The following is a 24,034-nucleotide window of genomic DNA, read 5'->3' as shown; positions in this document are numbered from 1 at the left end:
AAAGTCATGAAAAGCATTACAGTTGCATTTGTTTCATTTTTCTTTTGTTAAATCCACATGCTGTTAAAGTACAAATAGATTAGATAATGAAGCATGAATGCCAGAAATATAATTTCAAAATCCATGTTCATTGTGGTCAGAGATGGAATTCCTCTTGGCAGTTTTAATATATATTGGAGACACTTTTGAATAGATGCTCCAAGGTTTTGATGTTCATTGTGTGATAAATAAAGCGGCCTTTGCAAAGAAGATACTTTCATGGTTCAGTCCTATTATCTGAGGAAAATGTGTTTTCTGGAAGATGGGAAGTTCTTTTCCCTGCCAGAGTTTTCAAAAAAAAAATCTAAGTGTACATCTGGTAGTTCAGTTACTCCAGGTAGCAGTGAATCTATGTGAACTATGATGGACCTACAAATTATTTCTGTCTGTTAATAGTGAGTTCTTCATTTGAGTAATATTCAATTTGTGCAAGATAGCGAAACATGGCAAGCTTACTGTTTGGAGTTTTTGAATTGCTGTGGAATGATGCATTACAGAAGCATGCAGAGTGTTCTCCACCCTTCTGATTTATGATACTGTGTCAAGATGACTGAGCAGTCTTTAGTTTGTATACATTGTGTTTGCTGGAGAAAATTTGTAATCAAAAAAGCCTGCTGTTTGTATAAAGTTACAGAAGAACGTGAAATTGGAACTTCGGTTTTAATATTCCATCTGGTTTATGAAGTGACAGATTTGGATTTTTAGCATGTCCAAATTTTTAGCAACAGGGGTTTATTAATCTGGTTTACTTACTCTTGAGAATCTGTGGATCTAAGAACTGAATCTGTTTTAGAAACAGGAGTGTTGCTTCTTGAGGTAGTCTGTTATATTTTGAATGTTTTGTCCATATGCTATATGGTCTTCACAAGGCAGAAGTTTAACTCTGATCATATAAACTTTTATCTGGACCAGTGGAAGAGAAAAATATAGTTTTTTTTTGCCAATGAGATGACCTGGACATTGTGTCTGAGGATGGACAATTAGAACTGCACACTTCCGACAGACTTGCTGATCCAAATCTTCAGCAAAGATGTTGATAGTTGGTCGGTGCTTTGGTTCACTCACAGAATTAATGAGATCTGGATTTCTGCCGCTTCATCTCCACATTATCAATTAAAGCCCTGCCTTAGTGTTGGTCCTGAGGAAGGTAAAGTTCATAGTTCAGTAGTTTCATTCAATATCAGCAAATGTATACAATATACAACCAGAAATGCTTGGTCTTTGCAGACATCCATGAAAACAGAAGGTACACCGAAGAATGAGGGACAGTAAAAACATTAGAAGCCCAAGTCCCCCTCCCATGCACAAGCAGCAGCAAGCATCAGTTCTCCTCCTCCCTCTCCCCCTCTTCCTACAGCAAAAAGTATCGATACCCTCCACCCAGCAAGCAAGCAATAGCAAAGCCCCCAAGAGAGACCATGACCTGCAGTACAATAAAAACTAATCGTTCATCCGACAATTTGGCATGGCACAGGCTCTCTCCCTCCCTCCCTAATAAGGGGCAGAGAGGTGTCGCACAGCGAGAGGGGATACTAACATTTTTTTTTAAACTTGCTAATTATGATGTAAAGTCTGCCGTGTCGCATTTTTTCTCCCAAGTTCTCAGACTCGAGTCAGCAGCAAAGTCTCCCCACCATCGAGAGTGAAATAGCGATTTGCCAAGTGCAGAGACCTCTGACGGAACCGGCCTGTCCTTAGGTCTGCAAGGCCTCAGCACCTCAGAGGCAAGCTTGTCTTCCAGGCTACACCCTTGCAATAATGACAAGTGGCCAGCCGTTGAGCCCTGGGAGTGGGAACCATTGCTGTAAAGAATTGCAGTTTGAGTGCAACTGCAGATCAACAGCAGTGACAGAACCCCATCCACCTTGGAAAGGGGGAAAAAGACATTAAAGGTAGAAATTAAGCTGTTTCCATAGACGAGCTCGAAGAAGCAGATCTCTTGCACCATCGTAGCTCCATTTCCACTTCTCTAAAGTGTGTGGTTTTAGCAGGTTGATCTTTAATAGGGCCTCTTAGAAGATTTTGAGGTTCCTAATTTGTAGTTGATGATCTAACTTCTTTTGACTTGAGGTGTTAATGCTCTTAAAAGTTGTGTTATGTGGATTTCACAATGGTTGGTGGGGGATCTGCAAATTTCTCAGATGTATTTCTTTCCATGCCAGACTACAAAAAAAAACGAATGCATACACAATAATTCCTGGGAATATTGGGATAAGTGTGCAGATTTGTGTTTCCTCTGATAATTATTTATCCTGGAATATTCAAAACGTTCCCAGTATTTCTATTGTCAAGAATCTGTGTGTTGCTTTTCCACAGAACCAAGTTTTGTCTACTCTGACGTGATAAGGAAGAGTGGAGCTAATTTGGACAGCGATGATGATAAGGTCTATTTTTTCTTCACTGAAGTGTCTATTGAATATGAATTCTACAGCCGAATTCTAGTGCCAAGAATAGCTCGAGTGTGCAAGGTAAGATCTGACAAATACTTTATTAATGTTAATAATTGCTAATATTTAGATGAAGTAAAAACAATCCTTGCAAATCTATTGTTTTGATCAAATCAGGTTTATTATCATTGGCATATGTCATGAACTTTATTGATTTGTGGCAGCAGTAAAGTGCGAGACATAGAAGTTACTATAAATTACAAAAAGTAATGAATAGTACAAAAGAGGTAGTGGTCATGGACCATTCAGAAATGATGACAGCAGAGGCAAAGAAGCTGTTCCTAAAATGGTGAGTGTGCTTCTTCTGGTTCCTGTACCTACTTCCCAATGGTAATAACAAGAAGAGGACATAAACATCAGAGATCATGCAGATGCTGTAAATCCAGAGCAACACACACACACACACACACACACACACACACACACACACACACACACACACACACACACACACACACACACAGACACACACACACAGACACACACACACAGACACACACACACAGACACACACACACAGACACACACACACAGACACACACACACACAGACACACACACAGACACACACACAGACACACACACACAGACACACTGTAGGAGGGACTTACTCAGCAGGTGAAGCAGCATCTGTGGAAATGAATAAGCAGTCAAGATTCCAGGCCAAGACCTTTCATCAAGAAGAGAGCACATCCCGAACAGTGATGGTCCTTAATGATGGATGCAACCTTCTTGAGGCACGGCTTCTCAAGATGCTGGAGGGTGTTGTGCTTTTGATGGATTTGGAAGTCTACAATTCCTTGCAGCTTCTTTTGGTACTGTGCATTGGAGCCTTCATAGCAGGTGGTGATGCCATCTGTAGAAATTCGCTAGAGGCCTTGCTGACATACCAAATCTCTTCAAACTCCTAATGAAGTACAGCTGCTGGCGTGCCTTCGTCGTGGTTGTATCAATGTGCTGGTTCCCTGATAGATCCTCTGAGATGTTGATGCTCAAGCACTTGAAGCTGCTCATTGTTTCAACTGCTGATTCCTTAATAAGGTCTGGTGCTGTTTCTGTAGACTTCCTCTTCCTGAAGTCCACAATCAATTCCTTCGTCCTGCTGATGTTGAGTGCAAGGTTATTGTTGCGACACCAGTCATCTTGCCAATCTATATTGGTATGGGGTAATTATGGGCACATTTAAAGCAGAGGTTGATAGCTTCTTGATTAGTAAGGGCATTATAGGTTATGGGGAAGAGGTGGTAAAATGGGTTTGAGGGAGAAAATAAGTCGGCCATGATCAAATAGCAGAGCAGACTCGATTGGCTGCGTGGCCTAAGTTTGCTCTCGTGTGTTATGGCCTGTCTTGTTACTGTAATTCTGCTGTCTGAAATTCTGTCAACAATGGTGTCATTAGCAGATTTATGGATTCTATGATCTATAATTCACTGATGCTATCTTAAATAGTTTATTTCCACTCCGTGAATGTCACCCGGCATTCGATATGTCACTTGTAGCCCACGGTTCGGCTAGCAGCTTAATCGAGGGGATGATACCCTCCAGCCTGGCCAAACTTAAGAAACCTTGCTTGGGTGGGTGCTGCACAATGTGTTCCCTGTTACAACTCAGTACCACAAAATAACAAACAGTACTCAATATGTGATTAAACGATTGAGTGTTATAATTCTTAATTTGACTATATGGTTAGTAAAGAAATGAAAAAAAAGGGCCCATTCTTATGAAACAGTGTAATGCACAAACGTTGGAGCTCACGGTGTCGTCCATTTGTTCCTGTTGACCTTCTCCATGCGTAGCCTACTCTTGGACCCGTGCTCCTCAGTCCACTCCGTCTGACAGTCACCATGTCTCCGTTAGCATCCTCTCTCTCTCTCTTCATCGCTCCCCAACAAAAGACTGCGAAATCCCTGCTCCCAGACACACAAGAAAGAACAACATCCTGCTCATTAGCTAACATGCCCTGTTATCTCTAGTCATAGCCCAAACATTGCCTCTACAGAGAAGCCATTACCTTAGCAGTGGAACATTGCAGAGAAGCCATTACATTAACTTAGCCTTAGCAGTGAAACGTTACAGAGAGGCCATTACATTAGCAGTGAAACGTTACAGCGTGTTACACACTTTGTATACTAATGCATTCACTACACCGTCCAATGTGTCTCCGGGCTGTGTATCTCTAATCCGACTAGTTATTGGTAGGGTGAGCTGAACAGCACAAACTGAATTACAATGGATGAATTCACTGTGAGTGAGAGAGAGAAACTGGGAAAGAAAGATTAGATTGGGGGGGACAAAAAGTCTTGAGAGTTTAATTTTATCTGTAAAATCTCCAGGGACAAATTAAAACGTCAGTATAAATATTAATACTTTGCTTTTGGGTTCTTTTGGTAGTAATTAACACTGATTGTATTGTTGTATTGAAAATTATACAATTTTCAGTTGTGAATTTAGTGTCAATCTGCAGAAAATGCAACTTCAAGCTGCACAGAGTAATTTCACTGGTAACTTGATGAGTGTTTCGTGCCTTGTATAACAGATACTGGATTTAATCATCTGACTTTGTGCCTGCAGTAATGTGAAGCTTCGGGGAAAATTGGGCCTCACTGGTATCTTGACAGAAGATGCTGTGTTAGTTTGTTTTGAGTTGATCATGCTGTGTTTGGTTTGGTTACTGTTGTAAGAATGTGTTCTTTGAGCTCAATATTGATCTCTGAAATTCTTGAAGTGTTAGGTAACCATGGCTGGCAGTTTAATGGCTGCAATTAATTATAGTGAAGACAACAGATTTGCCTGTGGTGCCCAGTTGTGTGAACTAAAGGGTGGTGATGTCTTCTGTAAACCATCATTAATCATACGAGAGAAAGTCAAGAAACTAAATATGGTCAATGTTGTTTATAAATCAGATTGCCTTTACAGTCGAGTAAGGAAGACTGTCATCGTCTGAATTTGAATTCTTTTGCTTTCTGTTCGGCTTGGTTTTTGATTTTATTTAGGCAGGGTCTTTAACAGTTATTGGATATCTACATGTGATATGAATCTATTGGAAATGTGCAATGAACTTAAATACTGATATCCAATTTAATAACATTCAGGGTGACCAAGGAGGATCAAGAATTCTGCAGAAAAGATGGACGTCATTTCTCAAAGCTAGGCTAGTTTGCTCTCTTCCTGAGTCACAGTTTGTCTTCAATGTCATTCAGGATGCTTTTGTTTTGAAAACTTCACATTGGAATGAGACCGTGTTTTATGGTGTATTTACATCACAGTGGTACGTAGCTATCTTTTGTTGCCTTGCTTTTTAGTATAAGAAGTTTATATATGTACATTTTTTAAGTGTTATTTGGTAATGACCAGCTTTTCCCACAGAAGTTCTGATATGTTGAGCTGACATGCGTCAGTCATGGTACCCTCTGCCCTTCCATTGCCAGCTGTGTATCTCTTCTTTTCCTGCCTCTCCACTCCCAGTCTTATGCTGTTTCAAAGGACAACTTAAAGTTTAATAGGCGAAGTAGTTTTCCACAGGTTGAGTAGCTGGAGTTCTGACCCTGCAACAGGTTAAAATGCATAGACGTGGTAGTGTCTATCCAGATAAAGGCTGCTGGGAAAGAGACAAGATACTGGGGTAGATAAGTCCTCGGGACCTGACAGGATGTACTTTAGTTTACTATGGGAAGTAAGGGGAAAATTATGATCATTTATGATGATCTCACTTGCTAGGAGTGGTGTCAGAGGAATGCAGGTCGGCATATGTTGTTTCATTCTTTAAAAGAGCATATGGATAATCTTGGGAATTATAGATCAGTCTGTTTTATGTCAGTGATGGCAGTCTATTGGAGAGGGACAGGAATTATAAGTATTTGGAGAAACATGATCTTATTAAGAACAGTCATCATAGCTTTGTGAGAGGAGGGTCATGCCTCATGAGTTTTTTGAGGAGCTGACAAAAACAAATTGTGAATGTGGTGGATGTTGATTTTATTTTAGGCATTTGACAAGGTTCCTCATGTGTGGCATCATGTGACATCGAGTCTGTGTGGATTCAGAATTAGCCTGTCCACGGAAGGCAGAGGGTGATTGATAGAGCATATACTGCCAGGATGTTAGTGACCAGTGGTGGTTCACAGGGATCCCTGCTCTATGTGATGTTCTTAAATAGTTTGGATGAGGAAGTGGAAGGGTAGGTTAGTAAGTCTGAAGATAACACAAAAGTTGGAACTGTTGTGGAAGATTGTAGGTACAACAGGGTAGAAAGGATACTGAATTGGGTGAGGAATTGGCAGATGGAGTTCAATCTAGAAAAGTTTGAAGTGATGTACTTTGGAAGATCAATCAGGATCAATGGCAGGATCTTAGCATTGTGGAAGAACAGATGAATCTTTAGGATCCACATCTATGGATCCCAAACAATTGGCATTCAAGTTGATAGGGTGATTAAGAAACTGGGGTGCTGGTCTTAATTAATCCAGGGGATTGAGTTCAAGAGCCATGAAGTGTTGCAGTGCAACAAAGTCTGGCGAGACCACGCCTTAAGTATTTTGTTTATTTCTGGTTGCTTCATCATAGGAAAGATGTGGAAGCTTTAATGATGACAGTAGTTGAGAAAGTGTGTTATGAACATAGAGCATAGAAATTTACAGCACATTACAGGCCCTTCGGCCCACAATGTTGTGCCGATCATGTAACCTTTTCTAGAAACTGCCTAGAATATCCCTAGCACATAGCCCTCTATTTTTCTAAGCTCCATGTACCTATCTAAGAAACTCTTAAAAGACCCTATTGTATCTGGTTCCACCACTGCTGCAGGCAGTGCATTCCACGCACCCACCACTCCCTGTGAAAAACTTACCCCTGACATCCCCTCGGTACCTTTTTCCAAGCACCTTAGATCTATGCCCCCTCATGTTAGCTGTTTCTATTCTGGGGGAAAAGCCTCTGGCTATCCACATGATCAATGCCCCTCATAATCTTATACACCTCTGTCAGGTCACCTCTCATCCTCTGTCGCTCCAAGGAGAAAAGGCCGAGTTCACTCAACCTATTCTCATAAGGTACACCCTCCAATCCAGGCAACATCCTTGTAAATCTCCTCTGCATTCGCTCTATAGTATCCACATCCTTCCTGTAGTGAGGTGACCAGAACTGAACACAGTACTCATGAGAAAAGGTTTTCTAGGCTTTTCTCTTTGGCTCAATGGAGGATGAGAGGCAACTTGATCGAAGTGCATAAGGCCATGAAAGGCAATAGGTAGATTGGGACTGCCAGCATTTTTTGGCAGAGTCCAATTTCAGAGTATTTTTCAGGTGACTGGGGGTGGGGGGAGATGCCAAAGATAAGACTTTGTTTTCACACAGTGGTGTGTGCCTGGAACATACTGCTGTGGTTGGTGTTAGAGGCTGATACAACTGGGGAGTTGGAAAGACTCTTAGATAGTCACGTGGATGTAAGAAAAATGGGGGGGGGGTTTATGGGCTGTGTGGGATGGAAGGGTTGAATTGAACATCGTGTAGGTTTATCTAGGTTGGCACGACATTGTGGGCCAGAGGGCTCATACTCTGCTTTAATGTTCACTGTTTTAAATATAAACATTCATATTTTTCAGTTTTTTAGGTGAATCATCTTTTTGAGTGAAAGTATGTCAGAGTCATTCAGAAACACTCAGTAGCTCTGTCTGCTTTAACACCCTGAGTATCTGGGGTGATAGAGGAGGCAGCAGGGGAAAACATGATTGTTCATTGGCTTCTGTATTTGTGCGAGTTCTGTGCTAAGACTGAAGTACTGGGTACCGGTGCTGGACTGCACGGGGAGCCATGTTAAAAAAAATAATTGCAATAGAGGCAACTAGCCAGTGATTCCATGGCAACAAAAGATCTTTACCCTTTATCTTTTGGTGTTGTCCATTGGTCTTTACTTGATATATCAGTAGGTTCACCAAGCGTTGACTAGTAGGTCTGTCTGGGTCAGTGGTAGTGCTGAGATAGTGTTTAATTAATAAACACTAGTATTAATAAAATATAAAAAAGTTGCTGTGGATGACAATAAAAACTGAAAAATAGCTAAATAGTGCAGAAAGGGTCAAAGTAGTTAATAATATGCACAAAATGCTGAAGGAACTCTGCAGGCCAAGCAGCATCTTTGGAAAAGAATAAACAGTCGACGTTTCGGGCTGGGATTCTTCATCAGGAGTCCTTTGAATTCAAGCATCTGCAAATTTCCTCTTGTTTTCAAAATGGTTCATGGGCTGTTCAGAAACCTGGTGGAAGGGGGAGAAGCTGAATGTGTGTGTGTCTTCAAGCTCGTGTAGCTCATCCCTGATAGTAGTAATGGTAAAAGGGCATGCCCTGGATGGTGAGGGTCCTTGATAATAAGTTGCCCCCAGGATCCTATTAAATCTCTCCCTTCTCACCTTAAATCTATGCCGAGTGGTTCTCAATTCACCAATCCTGGGGGATAAAGGTTAGGCACATTTACCCTATCAGTACTCCTCATAATTTGATACACGTCTAAGTTCACCCTTCAATCTTCTGCACTTTGGAGGGGAGTGGAGGGTGAGGAAGGTCTTGATGTGCTCAATATCTCTCCATATCTCAGTCTCATTAGTTCTGATAAAATCTTTGTAAATCTCCTCTGCATTCTTCCCTTTGCAGTATGACCAAAGCTGTACTGCACACAATATTAAAGCAGTTTCACCAACGTCTTGTTCAGAAGTTTACATCTGAACTTCTGTTCTCAAAGCCCATCGTTCCAAAAGACACCTTCTACACCATGTCCATATGTGACACCAGTTGACGTCTGACTTTCGATTTGCCTTCGTGGATCAGAAGTATGATAGCCACATCTCAAAACTATAATGTACATTCTCGCTACAATCTTGTAATATACTTACTTTGTGCTTTTATTAGGAGTAATTTGGAAATGTCAGCGGTTTGCAGTTTTAACATGTCCAAAGTCGAGGACATTTTCTCTACAGGGAAGTTCATGCAAAGTGCCACCTTTGATCAGTCCCATGTGAAATGGGTCAGATTTGGAGGATCAGTTCCATTGCCACGTCCTGGCTCGGTAAGTAAGTTGCAAATGGAAGCAGTTGTCTGCCAGCTACTTACATTAAGCTATTGTATTTTACTGTTGTACTCAAACCACGGAGAAACAAAATCAGGTTACACGGCTTTAAAATTACAAATCTAAGTTTACCATTGTCAATATTTTAAATATGTTTGTAGACACTGTTGTCCTTAAGCTAAGGAAGTCAGCAGTATGAACAATTCCTGATATTATGCAGAGGTATAATAGGATGCTTTGCTATCTTACCATCGTTTTTTAAAATGTGTACACCAGAAATTCTGGAATACCAGAACCATGAAATGTACTCATTTGAAAACCGATATATCTTTTGCCACTTCATCTGTAGAGATTGTTAACAACCAGTTCTTCCTCCACAAAGCAATTTCTTGTTTGATCCTTTAGTTAAGGATGAAAGTTGCTGATGTTGGAATGTTGCTTTCATTGTGCAATTTATTTTTTTCCCCCTCTTTCCAGTGCATTAACAATGAGGCGAGAGCTTTGAATTTCAGTAACACTCTCATGCTGCCAGACAAAACTCTCCAGTTTGTTAAGGATCACCCTCTGATGGCAGATGCAATTAACCCCATTGGAAATGCCCCTAAATTAGTCAAGAACAATGTCAACTATATACAGATTGTTGTGGACAGAGTTGGAGCACTTGATAACCAACTATATGATGTCATGTTTCTTGGCACAGGTGAGTTTAGTAATATTTAAATAACCATTATTTTCATTCATAGTAGATTTCCCTAGGTATGGCTCAACCATGTTCATTCTTTTTTAATTTAACATAGGTTGAAAATAAGTTGGAGGCCTAATGATGTGCAGTTCACTGTGTGTAAAGAAGAGTGTAAATTGGTGGATGAAACCAACACAGTGGGCAGAAGGGCCTGTTTCTCTGACTGTCTTGCTAATTCACCAAGTTCTGCCAGAAGAATCCTTATCACAAAGTTTTGCATTGTCAGCATCCACTGGTCTTGATTCTGCCTGTGCCACTCGTTGTAGTCAGAGGGCAGCTCATGCACTCGCAAATCTGCTAGAAAGTCAAAGAAAATCACACACACTCGCACACAGCATGCAAAGTACTTACCCCAGTGGATAGGCTATGAATATTTTGCGGCCTTTCTTATTACAAATCATTGTACTCCGCTTTTAATATACGGAATGACTTGGCCTCCACGGCTGTCTGTGGTACAGATTCACCACCTTCTGCCTAAAGAGATTCTTCCTCATCTATTCTGAGGCTGTGCTCTCTGGTTCAAGACTCGTCAGCTATTGGAAACAACCTTTGCAAATCTGCTCCGTTTAGGCTTTTCAATATTTGTTATGTTTCTCTTCATTCTTCTGAACTCCAGGGAGTACAGAGCTTTCAAATGCTCCCTTTCATTCTCAGACTTATTTTCACAAACCTCTTCCGTACCCTCTCCAATGTCACCAGCACATTCTTTCTTGGATACGAGCGCTAAAAGGTTGAGTAAGCTAGGTCTTTTCTCTTTTGCAAAGAGGTTAAGAGATGACTTGATAGAAGTGTACAAGATGCTAAGAGGTATAGATTGAATAGACTGCCGGAGACTTTTTCCCATGTAAAAAGGGAAAAGTTCGACACCGGTGTTCTCTGTATGTCCTTGTTGTAGAGTGCGTTGGATTTCCACGGAGCTCCAGTTTTCTCCTACAGTCCAAAGACATAGCAGGTAGGTTAACTGGTCATTGTAAATGGTCCCATGATTCGTTTAGGTTTAAATCAGGGTTATAAGATGTTGCTAGGGTGCTGTGATCAGAAGGGCCTATTCTGTGTTGTATCTCTAAATAAAATAAATAAAACGGGTCACCCTTGTTTTGGCTGAAGCAGCCAGTCCTTCAAGCAGAAAGAAAAGTATAGATTGGAGTCTGAACAACAAAAAAACATCTGGAATATCGAGGCAAAGTTCTGTAAAGTTAATGCTAAAGTAGTAAAAATGGTAGAAAGAATAGATGTGGAAGGGAGCCTAAAAAAGTTTATTAAAATGTGATTTTTATTTATGTATTACCACGTAATCTATTATTATGAATTGTGAGATGGACTGTATATTGGAGAGTTTACAGACCCTGCTGATTCTTTGTTTTAAACACGTAAGTTTTCCTAAATCATGGCATAAGGAACGAGGAGTGAGATACGTAAGCCACCTATCACTTGATGGGTTAGTAGTTTTGGGTCTGGTCACTATTTGATTTCAAGCTATTTGGGGATTGTGTAGGGATCTGGAGAAGACTTTATACATTCAACATTTGCCCACTGAAATACTATTTTGGAGCAAAGAAACAACAAATTGCTTGTGGAACTCAGTAGGTTAGGCAGCATTTTGTAGAAGGAAATAGTCAACATTTCCAGTTGAGATCCTTTGTCTGGACTGGATAAAGTTTACATTTTGTATTTCTCTGCAGGTTCCTGTATCCGCACTCTCTTGTATTGGAGTTAGCTGAAGTCTATACTGGTTAGGAGAGAGTTTTTTTTTGTATGCCAGCGGCAAAGGAGAGTATTACTTTCCAAGTCTACCTTTCGTTCATCTTAATTTGTTATAATGTACACCATTAAATTTGCACAAGTGTATAAAATGTTCCATTGTTTGAGAAAGAGAATTGTAAAGCCAGAAGAGGATTATGGAACGATGGAGCAGGCTGGAAGGGTTGAGCAGCTTATTCCTGTGTCTCTTTCTTATGGTCAAATTGTAAAAGGTATTTTGATCATTGGTTAAAGTGTATATTCTTCTGTTTCAGATAAAGGATTGCTGCATAAAGCAGTTAACTTTGATAATGAAATGCATATAATTGAAGAAGTACGCATTTTTCCAGTTTCTGAGCCTGTACAGACATTAGTTTTGTCCAAGCAGGTAATTGTAAACTATATTTAATGTTTGTCTCCAAATAATTGTTAAAAGTAAAAAAGTATTCTGACACTGGAACCATCACTATCAGTTTGTCATTTTGATTCCACAAAGTTCATTTAAAAAAAAGCATGAAAGTAATCTTGTAACAAAGCACATGAGTTATTAATGCAAATTGAATTGTTGCTGCCAACAGTTAATATTTCAGTATTTAAATTTTCATTATGAAGAAAAAACCTCAATCCAATAAGTAAGTCCTTAGTTTCTCTAAAACCAAGAGGAAGAAAGACTTCCTCATTAACCTGAAAATTTGCAAAAATATGAAAAATGAGTTAAGTTCTTTCTTTTGTAAATTAAGACAATGATTATTGCAACAGAAGCAACTTTGTTTTTGTACTATTTATTCCTGTAATTTACAGTAAATTTATATGTTTGCACTTACTGCTGCTGAAAGACAACAAATTTCATGTTATAGAAATCAATAATAAATCTGATTCTGATTAGCACTGTAAAAGTTGTAACTTCACATTTAGACCCGGCCAAAGTACATGAAATGGCAAGGCAGGGTGGTTGGGGAGGTGGTGTTGTGATCTTAGAAGATGAGTTTGTCACAATTTTCTATTACAAAGCCACATTATCTGTTCATGCATCAAGAAATAGAAAGTAATTGCATTGTTTTGTTTACCTTTTAAACAATTTCTGTGAGTGGTTTTTATTCCATAGCTCAAATGTTTGAGTAGTGATTTGTGAATTCTATAAGGGTGAATTTCAATAACCCTAACAGCTATAATGCAGGTGTTTCCTGAAAGGAAATTAAACATTGGGGTTCTGATTATTTTTTTAATTGACAGTGGTTTAATTGCTTGCCAGCTCAAACATATTGAAGTCTTAAAACATAACTTGAGGTAATTCTGCTTCCTTACTCTGACCAATAATGTCCTTGATTTCCTTTGCTTTTCCATTTATTTATGCCTTTGACTTCAGCTAATTAATATTTGTTAACCTCTATCTTTCTGCACTTTTTAAGATGCATTTTATTTCTATCTTTCTGATCGTGCATTGGAGTACTTATCCTAATGGCTGTCAGATTTTCTCTGATTATGCTCCCAGAGCTGATAAAGGTGTTTAAAGATTTTCTTGCATAAAACAAGAAATTTAAAATACTGATTTTTATTTTGTTGTTAGGTTAGTAAACACAATATGCATATTTATGTAGTTTTAAAATATAGATTTGGGAAGCAACAAACTAGATTATTTGACGGGAGGATGTTGTTTCATTCAATAGAGTTCCATTTGGCCATATTAAAATTCAATTAATTTTAACACGACTAAATGGAAGGATAATCAAAAGAAGTTGGAGAGATGTTTGATTAGGTGGAAGTAGTGGCAGTAAGTGCCATGTTTCAGTTCTAACTATCTACTGATAGTTCAATTCATTTCAGGGATAACTGTAATTTAAACTTAAGGTTCCAAACTAATGGCAGATTAAAATGTATCCAGCTCAGAACACTGCATTTCAGTGAAGTATTTTTGATTTTTAGCAAGGTTAATATTCCATAGCACCTTCGTCCATTTCTAATAGTGATTAGTGTGAATTTGATGGATTCTACATCATTGCAGCAAAAAAAAGACATCTTTTAATTTGTTTATTCACATGAATTGATTCTTAAACTTCCTACTTTTAGGACAGAAGGTATATCTATGCAGGGTCTCATTCGGGAGTTGTTCAAGTTCCTGTTGCTTCCTGTGAAAAATACAAAACCTGCACAGATTGCATTTTGGCAAGGGATCCTTATTGCGCATGGAATCCGCAGAGTAAACGCTGCACCTCGATTACCAACAGCAATGACCATAGGTATGTGTATTAAATGAAAAATAAGATTTAAGTGACTTGTGATTTCCAAATGTATACTAGTTGGTGTAATCTTTATTGTGGTCTTGCTTTGAAGCCAAATACAAAAAGATCAATAAGCTATTGTAGTTTGATTTTTGCATGATGGCTTTCTAGTATTTACTCAAAATGTAATTACTTCATTATCAAAAATACTCTTGAATAATTGTTTAAGATTCTTCTCTCAGGATGAATTGTACTCTTTTTAGAAGCTATTATTATTGTTGATGCTAAACGAAGTTTGGTTTCCTGTGATATTTATGCCAGCTGGTATTTTAATAAATGGATATTAGCCATTATCCATGTGAGGCTCATTCTTTAACTTCAAAGGCTGCAAGCACATTTGTTGTTGAACTGCTTCATAGAAACTTGCTTTGACCCTTGAGAAATCATCAACAAAAATAAATTTCAAAATGAACGTAATGTTTTATCTTGCCACCTTAAATTTTTGACTCTAGTTTATAATCATCCACCATATCATTTTTCACTCTGCTGTATGGAATCCATTCAGAAAATCAGTGAGATTTCCCTGTCATCATCAAATAGTGTGGAGTTTTGTCTGGCATCTAAACCCTCAGAAGTTTTCAGGAGCAATTAAAATTTCCCAGGTCAAGGCAAAATTTCAAGTCTAGCTGTCAACTCCAAAGATAACAGCAAACTAGTACGGTGGAAACGTCCTCTAAAATTTCCAATGTGCATTTAAGTGGACTCTTAGATATTATGCATTATTTTCATGTGAACGTTGATTTAGTCAAAGCTCAGGCAATAATTTCTTCATCTCTTCAATCAGAAGAAAATGTTGATTTAGGCCCACAACAGGAGCTTTGAGGTCAAATTAAGATCTTTACTGCCCTTACAGGTGGATCTGAAAAAAAAAAATCAATGCCATTATTTATTGATGAGCAAGTCAATTATCAATAATCTTCTATTTAATGTTTTCGTCTTGAACCACTATTGTTAAGAGTGATTACCTGAAGCTTAATACTTGGCTGTCCGTAAGCCTCACAGCTTATTAATAACCCATAATTTCTTAGTGAATAAACTTGATCCTACCTAGTTAAAGTTCAGAGGTGTTATGAAAATAGTCATGTTTATTTGTTCAGTATAATTGTGAAGTTTAGGTGAATGTCTGACAGTTTTAACGTAGCAGTTTTAACTGGATGATAGGCTTTTATTTATATAGATGCAGAGTACTTCTTCTGAAAATGTTTTTAAATGGTGATTGTTTTAAATGTTATATATTGTTGCATACAGTGTTTGACTAGTGTTTTTCTTCCACAGTGGTTTGTTGCAGTTTCTGAATGGAAATGCAGCTCTGTGCAGAACCAAAGATGGTAAGTGAACAACTGCTGATTCGCATTGTGAGCTGCGTATTATTTATCTCTCAGTAGCACTGCGTGTCAGGAGGTAATCTGTATGTCAATCTGTTGCAGAAAGAAGATGTGCTTTTCATTAACAGTTTAATACTCTGGAAATCCAGATCTGATAGATGATGGATTAATCTTAATTAGTTGAGCTTGTAATAGTCATTAATAAGAAATTAGTTAGTATACGTGTTTATGCATTCAGAAAGTAGATTTCCTTAAACTTCCCATCTGCATTCACTGCCATAAACATAATAAATTATGGAGAAGCACTAGAAATGAAAATCATATTTAAGTAATGAAGAGGAACTTGGGAAACTGAAATGCCAAACCACCCGCGAGCTTCAGTTTGTGGCGTGTCTTTTTCCACCCAGAACCCCCACACTGCGTTCTAAAGCCTGCCCCAGCTGACTGGATACTTTGATCACAGGAAGTAAAAATTGGAAGTTGACTGATATTGGAGCAGCCTGTTCCTTCCAGTGGCCAGTTTCAGATTGATCACTGGTGAAGACCGGAGTGAATTGTCCACCTGGTCACATCTGGTGTACCTTAAGATGGAGTTCAGGCAAATGAGAATATTTGACTTCTAGTGAATTGGAAATTTAAAACTGCATTCAATTTTAATCCAAAACTCTTTTTCTTTTAAAAAAAAAGGCAGGTCACCTCTGAATCATAAAATAGATCCAATGGTAAAACTGCTTTGAAGAAGAATTTAAACCAAGGCATATCTTGAACTGAAATATGTATGTGGCTTCTAGTAGACGAAATATACAGACAGAATTGTTTGATAGTAAGCATTTCCAAGTGTTCAAGTATACAATCTGTGTATTAGATTATGATAATTAATCCATCTAAAATTGCACATTCTTAAAGCAGTATTTGTCAGTGATTTGGCAAACAGCAGACGTGTATAGTTAGTTCTAGTACTTTCATCACTGATCATGAAACTGTTAATGAATTGTGATTCTAATCCAATCTTGACTGACTTTCACGTGCTGATTATATCCAGAGCTGCTTGGAGTCTAAGATGTACGAATGGTGAAGAGAGCAGTAACTGTGTGAAGAGCTCTTCAACATTATTAAATCTCTTAACTGTTGGTTTGTGTAGAACAATTCTCAAATACATGGGGATACTGGATGGCAAGGGAGCTTCAAATCTGCTGATTATAGAAGACGGTTATTGCCTAAAGTGTATATTTATATAGCATCATTTAATATTTGTAGCCCAACATATCAAGGCATTTCCCTTGGGTACTGTAAAAGTAAACTTAATGAGGTACAGTGGAGATATTGGGTGAGATGACAAAAACTTTGAAGGGAGAATGTCTTACAGAAGCAAAGGGCTTCTTAGAGATACCTCAGAGCTTGGTGCTTTGGGTATTCCTGCTGTGGGGGAATTAAACTCTTGAGGTAGAGAGTCTTGAATTTAGGAAATGAAAATTTCCAAGAGGGCAGTTGGGCTGTAGAAGATCAGAGAGTGAGAAAGGTCCTGGAGGAATCATAGAAAATTTACAAAAGAAATCATTCAGCCCATGAAGTCCATGTCAGAAAAAAAGATTCCCACCCTCCAACACTTGATTCATAGTCCCTATGGCTCTTAAATTTCAAGTCCAGGATATTTAAATTTGGTGAGCATTTCTGTCTTCTCTTCCCTTCAAAGCAGTGACTTCCACACACTTGTCATTTTCTGAATGAAAAATGGCTTCCATATCTCCCTCTGACCTTTTAGCCAAATAGTTTAAATTTGAGTCCTCTCATTTTAGACCTTTCAGATTAATGTGATCTTTGAAATTTCTTTCAAGTTCTCAAAATTCATTGCCCACAGTTGAGTCTCAGCTTCTCTTTTTGAAATAAAGCTAAGTCAGCCTGTCCAATTTTTTCTCTTAATTACAAAGTTCCTTTACTGGCAGCATCACTGTGAATCTCACCTGCATCCCTTTCTATGTAGTCATTATCTTTTCTGTAATGTGACCAGAACTCTACACAATCAGTTGTGGCCCAGCAAACATGGCTGTAATTCTTTAACTTTCCTGCTTGTATATTCTGTCTTCATTAAACAAGTAAAAACATTACAGAAGCCTTTTTAATCACTTGGCATACTGTCCTGCTATCCTTTTTTTAAAAAAAACTGCCAGTCCCTTCAACCCACCAAGTCTGTACTGGCCATCAGCCATCCATTCCCACCAATCCCATTTTATCTCCCCACATCTCCCAGATTCTACCATTCACCTACACAAGAAGGGAACTTTACAATGACTGATCTGCATGTCTTTTGTTACGAAATTCCTGTAACTGGATCACTTACCAGCAAAGATAGAGAGGTCCGTTGAAGTCTGATGGTACTATTTTTTAAAAGTCTTTTTTTATAAAGGGGCACAAAAGAAGATTAATACAGAAATTCAGATAATATACGTAGTCAATACTCAAATCTAAAAAACGCGAGTATAATAATAATCATCAGTTAAGCAGTAGCTCTATCGTTTGTCTAGAGGATATTGTATTGTCAGATGGAAAGATAAAAGTCACTGTCCTTTCAAACTGCAGCTCTTTGGGTTTAAGAGAGACGGTTTTAAACTTGCCCGGGTCTTTTATGAGGCCAATCCGTTGAGTCGGGGGAGTTGGTTCCCCGTTGTTAGTTCCAAGTTGTTTTCCATGGTACCAGCCACCAGCTCCCAGGCAAGGGAACCGAACGCATGTGGCTTCCTTCAAATGGCTTCCCGCTATTACGGGATCACTAACGTTTCTTTTGGTGCTTCTGAAGGGGTTGTTCCCCAGACCCTCTTTTATGCTCACGGGGTCTCAGATGTCAATCAGGTTGGGATGATGCAATCTCTCAACCAGCCCACTCTGGTCATCCCCTGAGGGGCTTCAATGAATAGTACAGTACTCAGTACACAACTTGGTCTTCCGGAGACAATGGCCATGTCCCGTAGCTTTACATCGCTGTGGGGGGGGGGGGGGGGGGAAGTGACATTCCGCACGTCTCTCTCTCATTTCCTGGGTCTCCTGACCCAAAATCAATAGTAATCTTGCGATTCTCACAAAGGAGAGGGCTACCCCGCACCCTTCGGCCCCTCAGAGCTGTGGTACATTCATAACACTTTGAAATGTAGGAGGAAATTGCAGTAGCTAGGGAAACCATCGTGGTCACAGTGAGAGTGTGCAAACTCTATGCAGACAGCAGCTGTGGCAAGATTAAACGAACTATAAAGTGTCTGACACTGAGAGATAGCAGCTCGTCTAGCTGCTACATGGTGATGTCAACTATCTGTGAGCATAAAACCACGTTCCTTGTTTTCCCACACTTATCCATATCTTCCCACTAATTAAGTATTCCCTTTCTTTGTAGTTCACTTGGCTTAAGTTGTACTTACAACTTTTCCAACCAGCTGGCCAAACTGAAGTTTTTCTTTTCAATCATACTGCCAGTTTTTGTATTATTTGCAAGATAATTTATCGTGACCGCTATGTTTATGTAAGTTATTAACACATACAGCAGACATGAAGATTGTAGGACAGCAGTCTTCACCAGCCTTGTCAAGAGAAATTTATGTAGACACATGTAAGACACTGCCCACATTGACCCCACCTGCTCTGCCATTCTTTCCCCTCACCTAATTCCATCAAGTTGATCAGAAGTGGCCTGCCCTTAACAAATCCGTACTGACTATTTTTGAGTGATTTGTTTTTGTAATTTTTTAATCTGGAAATAATTTGGAAAATGTGTAGCTTGAGCGGTTGATGGGTGGGTTGAGGTGTTCTCCAATCTGTGTGCTGATCATTGCGGTGTGTTCTCCGAATGCCAGGCCTTCAAATGACAACCAATCAGCTGATCGATGTGTATATAATAACCACGTACAATTAACAGCGAACTGATGATGTCTCCTCATATGACGGCGAATTGTTCACCAGTAAATTGCCAAATTTGGAGAACAACTCAACCCAGCCAATTTTTTTTTTCAGTTTTAATTTTGGAATTTTAAATTGAGAGGTTTCTTAACAAGGGACTAATTACAACTACAGTAGGATGGTACATTTTTGACGAGCTAAAGGGGAACGGAAGTCAACAAATACAATCTCATCCAGTAGAATGAGCTCTCAGGTAAACAACCCAAAAGCAGGCAATTTTTATTTTTAAAAATCGTTTCATTTTGGAAATCTTGTGCAATTGTACTGGATTAATAAACATTCTGGGTCTTTTTTTTCATGGTAATGAGTCATTAAACCCTTTGGTGGGGGGAAGCACACTTGGTTAATATGCATAACCTGTCTCGCAGTGAGTATTTGTCATAATCAAATGCTTTTTATAAATGTTTCTACCCCAAAATTGCTAAAGCCAGTTAAATGTATAAAAGTTTAAAACACTTAATGTGCTTCCTTGTCTTGCCAAGCCAAGCCATTGAAGTAGCATATTCCTAGAAATAAATGAGCTTACTAGTACAATATCATAGCAATACAGACAATGTTGTCATTTAAAAATAAATCAGCATTCTTCATTTGTGTTCCTAAGGAAACAATTGGATATAATGTACCCTGCACAGTTGATTGTGTGTGAGCCTTGTGACTTTTATCTGGCAATGTTATCAAAGGATAAGGGAAAAGACTATGTTTTATCTTTTATTTCATAGTGGAACCTGTGTCGTCTGAAGAGCATGTAGCGGAAAAAGGAGGATTGACTGAATTGAAGTGCCTGCCTCCATCCAGACTGGCTAAAGTTACGTGGAAGTTAAATAACAGACCCATCATTAAGAGTTCAAAATATCGAGTTTATCAAAACAACCTGCTGATTTTCCATCTTACTGAAGCTGATTCTGGTGCCTATGATTGCTGGACTGTGGAAGCTGTAATGGGAGATGACTATGAGCAGCTAGTGCAAAGGTATTCTCTGATCATTGAGGGTTCGTCCAACGTGATAACTGCAGCTCCAACTGCGCTGCGTCCTCAGACGGAAGGTAAATCAGCAACGTCTATGACGAGCACAGATAAAGAAAGGAGGTCTGCTCACACAGTCACAACCCGGAAGCAAACAGAGGTTTCCACTTCAGCAGAGTTCCAGAGTTCCGCTGGCACATCCTCAACCCCCGTGCTTATGCCTATAACTAATAATGAAATTAAAATTGATACTAATATTGTCAGAAGGGTTGATGAGTCTGAAGGAACTAATAGTATTCTCTTGTTTTTCTTTGTGGTATTTGTGCTTCTATTCCTAATGCTAGTTACTTACAATTGTTACATGAGGTATTTGCCAGGGCCTTGCCTGAAACTTTGCTTGTATAAAGTTGGTAATGGGAAGAAACCAAAATTTGATTATGATAATGTTTCTGAGGAGCTTGTGAAACAACAGGCTGTGAAAATCAATGGAGATAATCAAGGTAGTGAGCAGATTGCAACTGGGGACAAGGGTTGTGAAACTGAATCAGACTGTGGGAATGGGAAAATTTCTAATACAGAGAAGCCCCAAGAGCTAAAGCAAATTCAGGAAAATTGCTCCATCATATCTGTTGATCCAGAGAAAGATGCAGACATTAAATACATTGATGAGGAAGCACAGAGTCTTTGCTAGCAGTTGGTTGTATGTGTACAGCTTAAAATGGAAGAATAGGAAGTTGTTAAGAAACAATATAGATCATGAAATGCTGTATTAAAAATTTTTTAGATTAGAAGAAACCTTTGAAAATGATGTTATAAGTGAAAATCACTCTCTTGTATTCAACCTGCATTATATTCAGCAGTCTGATTAGAATTAATGTTTTCATTTTCTAGGTAATTTGTAGTACATTCCAAATTGGAAATTATTCATTTATCAGATTGGTAAATCTCAAAGTACTGTCCAAATTGGAGCTTGAATCTCTTTTGCATACACTGTATATGTAATATTTTGCATTGCACTGTAATTTGAATAATATTCTGTAGTGATATTTATAGCTTATTGCTGTATCTAATGTAGGTTGATGCCTTTGTTTCTGCTAACCTTGTACTCCTCAGGGATCAGACAGTGAATCGTAGATTTGTGGGCTTTCTTTAACTTGCCTCCTGAAAATACTTTGTGTTCGTGTCTAACTTTAAATGATGTATTTGTGGTACAGTGAAGCATGGGGTCTCCAGGCCTTTGACTTAAAGAAGAAATGGATTTCGGAAAGGGGAAAAATGCATTGTTAAAGTGCTTTTACTGAGCCATGGCTGTAGTACAGGGCCTAGTTGAAAAGGCTGTCCTTACCTGTGGATGATTATTATTATTTAACTGAATATTGTGACCAATATGGATGCATTGCTGCAGAAATGGTATTCCTAACTGGTATAGTATGAATCAAATAATATACATGGACAAAAACATAAAAAGTTACCAGCCAGTTGCATCTTTTGCAAAGTTGTTGGTTCTTGGCTCTGGACTTTGAAAGGACCAATCTGATGGACCGAGAGGACCAACAGAAATGCACAGCAATTATGTTTTGCTGCTACAGATACTGGATTGTTTTAGTAAACCCACTGAACTGCTATAGAAAATTAGAGCAATGGGCGCAACTAACCAGCTTTCTAATCTCCTGTTGGATGGCAGCACGAGACACTTGTATTTTAAGTTTATATATATATATAAATAGTAAGCATTTCATTTTCTAGGATCTTTACTGCTGCTGTGCATGTGTATATATACAAAATGATATTCCTGTTGAAATTTTATTCAGCAAACAAATTTTTGCATTTTTATTTTGGGTTAGTGTAGGGAAGTTGTTCCATGTACTACATTTAGTAGTGTAAAAAGAATTGTGTATAAAACATTCTATTTTTGTAATTGTAAACATGAATTGAGGGCTGCAAAGATACTGTCACCATTTACAAAAATAACATTTGAGCTGTGTGTGCGTGTGTGTCTGCGTGTGCATGTGCACTTGGGTGTTCTAGTTCTCGACCTGCTGTGCAATCCAAAATTAATGAAGCCCTTAAGTGCCACTACTCCTGTCTGACACAATCCATTTATCTATTATCCTGTACCGCACGACTGATCTTCTTTGTAGTATTTATATCTTTGGAACTCTGTTCGCTTTGTACCTTTTCTGTCTCACAGCTTCTCCTGTTTTACCTTTTACTCCTCTTGGTCCCACCTCCACCTGCTGGGCATGATCCACCAACTACCCTTGCTTTTACCCTATCTGAAGGGTCTTCTCATGAACGGTCCAGTGCAGTTGTCCAGCTATTGCCACCGCTGCTCAGCGATCAGACAAACACTGTTTGTAGCCCTGGATCTGTTCATCTCTTCTGTCAAGCGATTGGTGAGTAACAGGAATGTATATTTGTATATTAGATGAGGGGTAAAGAGAGGCCAAATTAACCTGTTCAGTGCTGCAGATTGCTTTCATTCTCCCTTCTAAGGAAGAGGGTTAAACATAATTACAGCAAATGCAAATGTAACATTTATGACGTATTGAAAATCGTGAGCCATTTCCTACATTTGTTGGGTTTTCTGTACAGTAATGTAAAGAGTTTTATTAAGTATTTGGAATGATTTTCCTAGTTCTTTGTTTTTCACTTGGTGAAATGTGGTAATGTTTGTATAGTGGTCATTTTGAAATAGATTTTTTAACCAAATTCTGCAATAAATTTCAAAATGCAAAAATTCATTGTACTTTGTGAGTATAAATCAAATAATGTACATGAGTGGTGTAATGACACAAAATACTATGTCTTGTCTGGTTTGTGTTAATTATATGGAAAATGCAGGAGCAGGAAAATAACGTTTCTGAGTTGGAACCTTGGAGGATTCCACTAGTGGTCCAGAAATTTCTCATCTCAGGGAGTTTAGATTTAGTTAGCTTAAATATGTCTGGAATGAAACAGCATCAGAGATAGTGACCTTGAAATGTTGTCATTAAAATCTCATCTCCTCCAGTTCAATGAAATGAATGATGATACAGTACCTAGGGAGATAGAAAAATATCCAAAGGCCTTGGAAAGACAAAAGGAGGTCTAGAAGACTTGCAGTAATATAAACCCAGGCAGCTGGAGATATTAATACTAGTCGTGCTATGACTAAGATGGGATCGGTGCAAGAGAATTGGAGAAAAACTAATTCTCCTCCTCCAGTTCTCTTAGGATTAGAAAATAAATAGGTGTTGAGGGAAGAAAAAGATGGAAGCTATGGGGGGGAAATGGGCTAGAACTTTAAAATTAAAACATTGTCTAATCAAGAGACAATGTTAATCTTCCAACTAACATGGAGCAGTATTAAAAGGACTTGGTTTAAAAGTGGGAATGGAGTTTAGGATGAACTCAAGTTCGTGGAGGGTGGAAATGGCAGATTGGTTAGAAACCCATTGACATAGATTTCAGTATCATTTATGATGAGACAAGTGCAAAATGTGTTACCATGTTGGGAGA

General features: G+C 38.7%; 1 protein-coding gene across 3 annotated transcripts in view; it reads left to right on the top strand.

The window, feature by feature from the left end:
• The window catches only part of LOC132394129 (semaphorin-4D-like), a 161,335-nt gene extending 138,068 nt beyond the window's left edge, over positions 1-23,267 (top strand). For all 3 annotated transcript variants that reach the window (XM_059969899.1, XM_059969900.1, XM_059969901.1), the window contains 8 exons: positions 2,356-2,507; positions 5,578-5,753; positions 9,386-9,542; positions 10,020-10,242; positions 12,300-12,412; positions 14,092-14,261; positions 15,579-15,631; positions 20,290-23,267. In XM_059969899.1, the coding sequence (XP_059825882.1) occupies positions 2,356-2,507; positions 5,578-5,753; positions 9,386-9,542; positions 10,020-10,242; positions 12,300-12,412; positions 14,092-14,261; positions 15,579-15,631; positions 20,290-21,224 (1,979 nt within the window). In that variant the 3' untranslated portion in view covers positions 21,225-23,267. The remainder of the gene's footprint in view (positions 1-2,355; positions 2,508-5,577; positions 5,754-9,385; positions 9,543-10,019; positions 10,243-12,299; positions 12,413-14,091; positions 14,262-15,578; positions 15,632-20,289) is intronic.
• Positions 23,268-24,034: the final 767 nt, after the last annotated feature.

This window comes from Hypanus sabinus, chromosome 5 (genome assembly GCF_030144855.1).
Source record: "Hypanus sabinus isolate sHypSab1 chromosome 5, sHypSab1.hap1, whole genome shotgun sequence".
In the NCBI taxonomy this organism is placed as follows: Eukaryota; Metazoa; Chordata; class Chondrichthyes; order Myliobatiformes; family Dasyatidae; genus Hypanus; species Hypanus sabinus.
Note: the sequence above shows the minus strand (reverse complement) of the source record. Positions and strands in the feature narration are given on the sequence as shown.